Source organism: Sprattus sprattus, assembly GCF_963457725.1.
Source record: "Sprattus sprattus genome assembly, chromosome: 1".
NCBI lineage: Eukaryota > Metazoa > Chordata > Actinopteri > Clupeiformes > Clupeidae > Sprattus > Sprattus sprattus.
This window is the reverse complement of record NC_137920.1, coordinates 42,210,630-42,219,938: the sequence shown is the minus strand read 5'-3', so window position 1 is coordinate 42,219,938 and position 9,309 is coordinate 42,210,630. Positions and strand designations below refer to the sequence as shown.

Genomic DNA, 9,309 nt, shown 5'->3' with positions numbered 1-9,309 from the left:
GTTAAGACAATGCTACACAAATATGCCGAACAGGAAGTGTTGCAGCCGGTCTAACCCATAGCATGCCAAATAACAAGGTTAGGTCAAACTTGTCACCGACGTGTTCATCCAAACTGGAAGCTAGAGTCATGGAATGCCAATATGTGAGTAGCCTGGTACATTGTTTTCCCTGAAACCACCATAGTTCTAGTTGGGCTGTTCATGCAATGCGCTACTCTTTGTAGGCTACGTTCCCGAAGAACGATTGTAAGCGAGTCTATTTGGTCTACGCCACACTGTAAAGTACAATAGGATATTTGCCACTGTGTTCAAGAGTTAAACTGGCAAACTCAACCAACGTTTCTTTTATTTCACAGCAGAGAAAGGGGTAGAAAAAATAATGACGTAGCTTGCGTGCGTCATTGTATGCGCGTTGAAAGAGTGCAGCCCGCTTGGGCACGAGACCCAGGCCTGTTTAACATCTGTGTATTAGTTAAAGCCAAAGTAGATTAAACCTACGAGATTTACGAGATAGCATTCTTAGGATTTAGCCTGCTGCTCGCGTACCATTCGTTTTCAAACGTAACCGACAACTTGTCACTGTTGCTATTTGGTTTGCCCATGTAGAGCCATTAGGCAGTGTAAAATAACTTTAGGGAAATTACAGTTTTATCAATTACAAAATGAACCTTTGTTATGAATTTACATGTCGTTAGGAGCCTTTGTCTTAGCAATTTAAGAGAAGCTATATCTATGTTCAACTAAGCCAAGGTTCCGTCACGCATTAGAATTTATTTCCTGAAAAATAACCTTGCGAGACTATTATCTATCAGGAGAGTCTTTAAAACAAACATTCACAAGAAAATTGTGAACAATATGGTAGATTAATGGCCTGTCTTCCATCTTATTTTCCTTCCCTAGTGAAGCCTTTCTGGCATTGAACAACTGCCATTGGTTATACCATCACAATAGCCTTTGCCCCCTGTGACATCTGGGCATCATGGAGGACTTGGCTTCTCCCGCTGTCCTACCAGGACCCTCTCATGTTCCATGCTGGAATCCCTCGGAGCGGAAGATCCGGAAAACAGGGACACATGACATCTTCCAGGGAGTGAACCTGAGGCAGCTGCGGCGCCTGTTTCAGGCTGCAGGAGACCAGGATGCTGACCAACGAGCCAGGATGGTGTGGAGAGGAGGCCGCAGTACAGCCCAGGGGGATAAGGAGGAGGAGGAGGAGGAGGAAGTGAGCGCCGAGGTGGAAATTGGGTTAGCACAGGCGCTGGTGGGGCTCAGGGTCCGTTCGCGCACCAGAAGCGGAATGAGAGCAGACAGACACCGGGATGGAAACAGAAGGGTTCGACCCTCAACACAACACCGGTGAGAGTTATTCTACCGTTATTCTGCATGTTTTTTTATTTTTAGAATTATCTTTGCATATGAGACACTGCTATCACTTCTTTATGAAAAAGGTCACATGTTCATTTAATGACTGATTTATTTATGAATCTGCTTTCAGGAGCGGTGATGCATCATCAGAGCAGCCTGTGGCCGACCCAGATGTAAACTCTAAGGAGGAATTCTGTGGAGAACCGGAAGAGGCCAGCACCATTGAGGGGGCGGCCATTGCACTGAGTGACAAGGACATGGTAGACATCACATCCAATCGGAGTGGTGCCAGAGAGAAGGATCCAGAGCGCCACCTTCACAGGATCCGACACTGACATGGGATACACAAGTTTGGAAAATGGGATCGAAGCCCATCTCCATTAAATGACCTGCATCAGCCTGGACCACACTATTTATCCTTTATCTTTGAGACACTAGCCAATCAGTATCCAGTGGGACTCTGAGAGGAATGCTGACATTGAAGACTTTGGAGGAGCGGGACGGGGTTTGTTTACTTACACACAGAGACACACATTTAGCCTCATTCCTTACCACAGAACTTACACTTGCATACCTTATACTACAATTGATCAGTTAAACTTGAAACACACACACACACACACACACACACACACACACACACTTATGGCCCCTATAAGCTTTGTGAAACCCCCACTGGTATGTCAGTGGAGGGTTCCTGCTGCTGCTGGGTGTTGGGTGAGGAGCTGCTCTGTGAAGGTGCTATGTCCTGAGAACCACATGGCTAACATGACTGGGTCTGTTTAACCCATAACACTAAGCAATATGTAATGCATGCAAGAATACATGATTATATGATTAGGTACTGAATGAATCTTAAAGGCTAATAATGCAAGTGGTCCATTAAAACACTAACTTGAAAACAAAACCAAGCAACTCATCAAGTATTGTTTGTTATAGTCATATAATCTTACATTAAATACACTACATACAAATTATACAGTATGTTTGTCACAATACATGTGGGTCAGTTTCAGGTGACAGTAATAAAAGTTTTCATGACAGCACGTTATCTCCTTTGCAATAGACCAGTACCCTACAAAAGACAACCACTTGGAATGTCAGGGGCCAGTCGGTACCTCCTCCTGGTGTAGGTAGTCTTTAGCAGATGATCAAATGTGTTATGTGAGTAGAAAAAATAAAATCATGAAAACAGAGTGTGTGTGTGTGTGCGCACATCAGCAGTGTCCCTAGAACCCAGTTTTCCTTTCGACAAACAGGCCAAGGGTAAGCATGGAGACCCAGCATGATGAGCATGCATCTATTCAGACAGCTGGTGCAAAACGTAAACGCAGCAGTTCCACCCCAGCACACATACAGTGATCAATAAAGCACAAACAAGTGACAGGAAGTCATGCGGGTCCATTTCAGCTTGTCTGAATAACAACAGGAAGGAACTTCTGTCGTGGTTAAGTTGGGCCAGGTTCCAGTCTCTAGAGGTTTAGTGTGGATTAGTCCAAGGACCACTGACGGTTACATTATGTTTTTTTCCCAAGGCAAACTTCCGTACAGCAGGATGAACAGACAACAAAAAAAGGAAGAAACGGAACAAAAGTGAGACTGACACAGGCCACCTTTCTCTCACTTTCTCTCTTCCCTCTCCTGATCACCCCCTCCTGCTCCACGTCTCCTCTGTTAAGTCTCTTCCCTCGCGAGAAGATGATCGCAGAGGTATACTGTGTTGCCTCGCTTCTTTGCCCTGTACACACGCCATACAGAGATCACCACCAAGTGAAAAAGGGCCGTCTGCTCTGGAAGCTCTGTGTGTAGGACTCGCTGTTGGCACGCTGGGGGGCACGGGCCGTCTCCACGATCACCGGCGGCATCTGAACCAGCTGCAGCGGCGTTTTGGCATCCTTCAGAGCCTGGCTCAGGTTCAGAATCTGAGGAAAATCAGAGAGGAACAGAATGGTCAGTCTACTCCATGTGAACTCAAAAGCCAATGCTGAGGTCCATTTGAAGGGCTGGTTCTTCTTCAGGCACTCACCTGTCCTCTCATTACAGATATTTGCTTATGGAACTGTCCTCGGTCAAAACCTGGGTCTTTCTAAAGAATCCAAAAGAAAACACATTACACCTTTGAACACAAACCGTAATGTTGGTTTGATATTTCAACTCACCTTAAATAGCTCGTATAGATCCTCTTCCAGGTCCTTGATGAAGTTTGGGTCAGCCAGTTTAGGCAGAACGAGATCTCTAATTTCTTGAGAGAAGGGCACTTTAGCCTGAGCCAACCACGCCCAGTAAAATGGATCTGTGATTATGAAAAAAAAAAAAAGAAGTAATTCACACCAGTGTTAGTCCCAGTCTGCTTGTATTACTTGCATGGAGAAAAGCCATGTTGACATTGTAAAATAAATGTGTGTGTTTGACTTACAGGCTCGCCAGGAGTCTGGGTGTTTCAAAGGGAAAGCAAGGCCATTGTCTATGGCTGCCAAACTAATTACAGGATCCTTAACTAAAACCCAATCAGTGTCCTGTAACAATATAAGAGTTTAAAAGATTAGGAGAACCTCCACAAAATACAAGAACAAATACAGATCCAGAAAAGGGGAACTGGCACAGTCACCACAAATCAAAGACAAAAAAAGGCACATTACAGCACGAGTGTTAGTCCTTACCCTGTTGCCTGAGGTGTCCATGGGGCAATCATATTTGATCAGCCAGTTGTCATTTCCTCTATCTGTTGAGAACCACAGCACTTTAGTCAAGAAAGAAAATACTCCTTCTCAAAGCTTGGAATGTTGATCATGTTGCCGTGATTACCAGTGTTCCTGATGATGTAATCGAGGACCACCAGCCTCTCAAACTGAAGCTGCAGCTGGCGGTTGGTGTTCTCTGGCAGAGGGTCAGCTTCAAAGCGCCGCAACCAGAAATCGGCATCTTTAAAACCGTCCACAAAGAGCTGGAAAGAGCCAACCTGCACCAGAGAAACAATGCTGAGACACTCTCAACTGAGCAGAAGTCTACAGACTGCTGGCTATGAAAGAGTTATCATTGATAGAGCCTACACTATTTAAAAGATGAGCTCAGAGGGACTCTAAGGAAGTCTGGATTGATCATACACCATTTGACTCTTACTCAATCAATTCTGTCCAATGCTTTGTCCCCGGGTATAAAGTTCCATGCAGCATTGCATGCACATTCCAATACTGTCTTCACATTTTATAGAAACAAAAAATGAAACAGTGAAACCCAAGTGTAACCCAATCTGACCATCACATTTCCCTCTGCAGGAATGTAATTGGTCCCCAGGTGCTAGAAGGAGGAACAGTTCAGCTTTCTTTACAGGTAGATTCATGGTTTCACTTCCAAAACCACAACCACATTCCTACAGTATGGGGAGCATTGTACACTACATTTTATCAGTACAACCTTATTATTCAACATAAAGATATGGGTATCATTAAGTAGTTTACAGACACAAATATTAGCACACAATTGAGGGCAACACCATATCTGGTCAATCTCATCTCACCTTTGGAGGCAAGCCAATCCGGTGGAAGCGCTGGCCCACTTTAGGGACTTTCTCGAGGGCAAGGCGTTTTCCTCGTGACTTCACTCGGTCTATGGCATTATAGTTGAATGTTTCACTAGACAAGTAGACAACCTAAGGGGTGGAAATAAAATGATACTGACCCATTCAGATTACACAGTCCAAAACTCTTGAACTGATGTAAGCATGTCAAATCAGGTCATGTGGTTAAAGCATCTTTTCAAATTGCCACTACACACTATGGGCCAGAGAGTCTAACCACCCATATCTGCCATTGAATGCAACTTTATCACCTAGATCTTTAAGCGTGCACTGTCTTGAGCATACTTTTGCTCTGATGTGCTAAAGGGCGTTTTTAGTGCATCACTTGTGCTTCAGGGGATGCTAGGATCATCAGTAAGTGAAGAGGTTTCCAAAGCAATAGGTACCCACTTAGGCAGCTCCCATTAATAGCATATAACCAATAATCCAAACCCTTTTAACCATCAAAGCACACACGGGACAGGTTTATCGAATCATAAGCAGCATACTGCTCTAACAAACAAGCTTGCCTGCCAGCTTCATAATTCAATTTTAGCTTGAAGCTTATTTTGGGGCAGAACCCGCTGCCCTGCACATCTATTTAATCCTTAGCTGTCAAAACAAATTCAATTCCATCAAAGCCCCGATCTTACTTTCCACAAATAGCTACCTTTGAGGGAGCTGAATACCATAGAAACCTTCAAGATCTAACTGCCTGGCTCATTCTACCCTCCCACATCCCTGGCTCCACGTACTTTGGTGCGGGGGACGATGTTAAGCTCCAGTTTCTGGTCCATGAGGCTGGCTCCGGCCTCTGAGAGGTAGCCCTGGTTGAGCACCAGACAGTCTCGGCCAAAGCAGCAGGGACAGCACAGCTTCTGCAGCCACTTGGTCCATTTGGGGTTGAGCTGGCCATACGGCTCCTCATTCTTAGGTTTGAACACTCCAATGATCTTCTACAAAGGTTGGAAAGAGGCAGATATAAGATGAGTCTTTAAAGATAACAACAGTCAGAAATTTGCCTATGCAAAACTAACTGTCAGCTAGGTTTTCAGACAGGGTCAAAGCTTGGAAAATTTGCATTCGACCATGATTAAAACATTGCCATGGAAAGCAATCTTATATGAAAACAAGGAAACAAGGAACTGCAACATTGACACAGGCATCAATTCTACTTTAGGTAGCTACATAAGGATGCCAAAGAATATTTGATTCCTAGATGCAAACTAGTAAAACATAGGGGAAAGAAGAGAGCAGTTTACAGCTGAGCTATGCTGTTCGCTACGCAATTCTAGGAGCTAAAACAGAATGCAACACTTACAATTTACCTTGACAAATAGGTGTAAAAGGGACAGTACATGAGGAAGTATTCACAGCCACTTGCTGCAGTACAGTTTCTATTTGTCCAAATGGCTTTGGCCTACTTTCTCAGCTGAACTACTTCTTAAAGTGCCATTACAACACAGTGAGCTGGCACATGACCACTCCGTTATTGTGTGAGTGACTATTCCTATTCCTACAAGAATGAGTGTGCTGTTGCTTAATTCATACTCACACATTCATGTTGAGCTACTCAAATTAACTTAACCCTAAAACTTAATGATTTAATAGAAATGAGTCACTTCACTATCAAATAAACACATACACACACATTTTTGCATCAAAACAGCTTGATTGTTGCTCCACAATTGTATGTAGATCTGGATAAAAAAAATGAAGCAATGAAGAACTGGAAATACAAGGGCAGAAAGTGAAGACATCAAGCACACACAGGGTGTCGGATGTATTAGTAATTGCTTTCTAAAAACACACTCATCCTCTTTTCAACCAACCCGTTTTTTAATGTTATTGTGGAAATATTTTCACTTTTTGGCCAACTCATTTCAGCAAACAATACCAGAAAAAAATAAATTAAGAGAGAAAAACATACTGAAATGTCTGCATTCATCAATAAACATACTTTAGTTTGAGTAAATCATGGACAAACAGAGTCAACCCGCAACACAGGGCAGAGGTCGGGGTGAAAAGGCATAATAGGTAAAAAATAAAAATAAAAAGATGCAAAGGGGAGGAGAACAAATGGGGCCTGTCAGTTGATTTTGTCGATGGTTAAGATCTAGGCCTATCTCTCCTTCTTTTCCTTTTTGGGGGAAGGGAAGCTTTATTTGCATGGATTTCAGTCAAGAATATGTCACCCAAGGTTTCTGAAATAGCCTAATAGTTTGCTTCACTTTTTTACCTTGGGTCTATCAGACTCTCTCACTCAATCAATCATCATTTGATCAATCATATTTCAAGTTTGTTTGATGTTGATGCTTGATTAGAATATTAAAAGGCACCCAGTGCAACTTTCGAGGCTTAAAAATAAACATTCAATTTCTAGTCTTTTTTACACGTAGTAAGTTTCAATAACTCCATACCATTACATATCGACATTCAAGGAGCAAAGATGAGACGTCGTTGTGTGGTGAGAACTGATAGAAAATCGATAACAACAACAATCGCCGCCATTTTCTTTATTTTTTGTTACCTACAATAAATAAAGCAGGATTCCAGTCAATGGAAAAATGGCCTCTCCCCACCGGCGATTGTTGTTGTTTACGATTTTCTATCAGTTCTCACCACACAACGACGTCTCATCTTTGCTCCTTGAATGTCGATATGTAATGGTATGGAGTTATTGAAACTTACTACGTGTAAAAAAGACTGGAAATGTAATGTTTATTTTTCATTGAATGTTTACATAAAGTTGCACTGGGTGCCTTTAAAAGAAGGAAAGAGCGGTAAGTAACGTTAACAGTTGACACACGCCGGTGAAGAGTTGGTTTACTCAAATCTATATCAAACATTTCACTTGCAAGTTGCATGAACAAATACAATTTGAAAAATGGATCTCAAATGCTAGACGAAATATTTTCTGCGATGACACAGCTTGACGAGCTGAGTTAACTTGCTGCGTTTTAAGCTGGAAGAGGTACAATGCAATTGAACTGCAAAATAATAATATTTCACGTTAAAGTTAATGTTTGATAACGTATTACGTCAATTATGTTGAAGAGTGCAGGTGATACTAGTTGAAAGGCCAACATCATGTGACTTAACAGTAACGTCAAACTTCCCTGGCGAACAAACGTTAGCTTAGCCAAGTAAGCTAAGGTTAATGTTGGCAAACAGCTGGACGTTAGTTGCAACAAAAGTGCAATGTTGCGCCATGGAAATTAACTGAACTATTCACAAATACGAAACATTGGGGGTGTATAATACCTAATGGAGGTGTTCTTTTCGCTGAAATGACTTACTTACCCCATGTGAATCTTTTACGAAGTAACTGCCACTGGATCCTTGATAGATCCTTTCCGGGTAGATTCCCTCCTCAATAGCACGCTCTGCTTTCCGAATTATCTCCCTGAATTCTGGATCTTCGGGGAAATCATTTCTATGCGGATCGCGTGGAGTACCTCCTCGGTCTCTATCCAAAAGTGGTTGTCGTTCACGGCTCCTTCCCGGACTCCCGGCCGGAATGCGCACGACTGAGCCTGGTGTTCCTCCAAATCCGCCCCGGGGACTTGTAGGCTCGATGGGACAGTAGCTAAAATCAGTTGAGTCCCGTAAAGGGGACACCAGTGGGCTAGTCTCGTCCATTGCAGAGTAGGGAAGATAAACGGAAAGCTATCGACAGAAAGGGAAGAGGGGAACGCAAGCAGAGCTGGTCTTTTTTTTAACCCCACAATGATGCTGCTTTATGTGCAAGAGCAAATCTTAACCAAACAAGTCACATGATAGTCAGTTTCCGGAAACTACAATGATTGCCTACTGGTTAGACCAATCAGCATAGTTTACTGAATATATTCCGAATGTACATGTTTGGATTGGCTGTTGTCGCAACGCCTATTCGTACACGTGATACACCACAACACTTTTGTGTACATCAACAGATCCTCTGGCCAGAAGCATCAGGGGCACGTTCAATGTGAAAACGGTGTGCACCGTTTTGCCACGGTTTTTGGGTTGAAAGGCATGTTTCCTATAATCGGTGTGCGAAGGTGGGGTCTCTGCTATTTAACTGCCATGGGTGTTATCTTGTAGATTTTCCAAAAACCCATGCATTCTCTCTTTTCAAAACTGTAACTAATCATGATAAATGTTCATACAAAATGAAGACGGTCACTCCCACACTATATACACTACACCCGTTACTTTATCATTATGGCAGAGTGTGAATACAAATGTGTTATCCTTCCAATTATGTTTTTACCTGATATATATTAATGGGATGTGCATGTGAAAGATGCAGAGAGAAAGACGCATTCAAGAATGTTGCCAAATTGCATACCAAATTTCAAAACTTTATAATAATTGTCAGACTTCAATCGCACAAGCGATACACC

At 42.7% G+C, this 9,309-nt stretch overlaps 2 protein-coding genes across 2 annotated transcripts; one reads left to right on the top strand and one right to left on the bottom strand.

Annotated features, from left to right (window-relative positions):
• avpi1 (arginine vasopressin induced 1) lies at positions 1 to 2,128 on the top strand. The gene is made up of 3 exons (XM_080847812.1): positions 1 to 143; positions 901 to 1,356; positions 1,496 to 2,128. The coding sequence occupies exons 2-3, from the start codon at positions 980 to 982 to the stop codon at positions 1,698 to 1,700; spliced, it is 582 nt and encodes a 193-aa protein (XP_080703938.1). The 5' UTR covers positions 1 to 143; positions 901 to 979; the 3' UTR covers positions 1,701 to 2,128.
• Positions 2,129 to 2,314: 186 nt separating this feature from the next.
• On the bottom strand, positions 2,315 to 8,673 carry pi4k2a (phosphatidylinositol 4-kinase type 2 alpha). Its single transcript, XM_080846649.1, has 9 exons — positions 8,225 to 8,673; positions 5,677 to 5,877; positions 4,883 to 5,014; positions 4,171 to 4,324; positions 4,026 to 4,087; positions 3,782 to 3,881; positions 3,525 to 3,658; positions 3,392 to 3,451; positions 2,315 to 3,287 (listed from the first exon to the last, which is right to left on the bottom strand). The coding sequence occupies exons 1-9, from the start codon at positions 8,561 to 8,563 to the stop codon at positions 3,126 to 3,128; spliced, it is 1,344 nt and encodes a 447-aa protein (XP_080702775.1). The 5' UTR covers positions 8,564 to 8,673; the 3' UTR covers positions 2,315 to 3,125.
• Between the last annotated feature and the right edge of the window lie 636 nt (positions 8,674 to 9,309).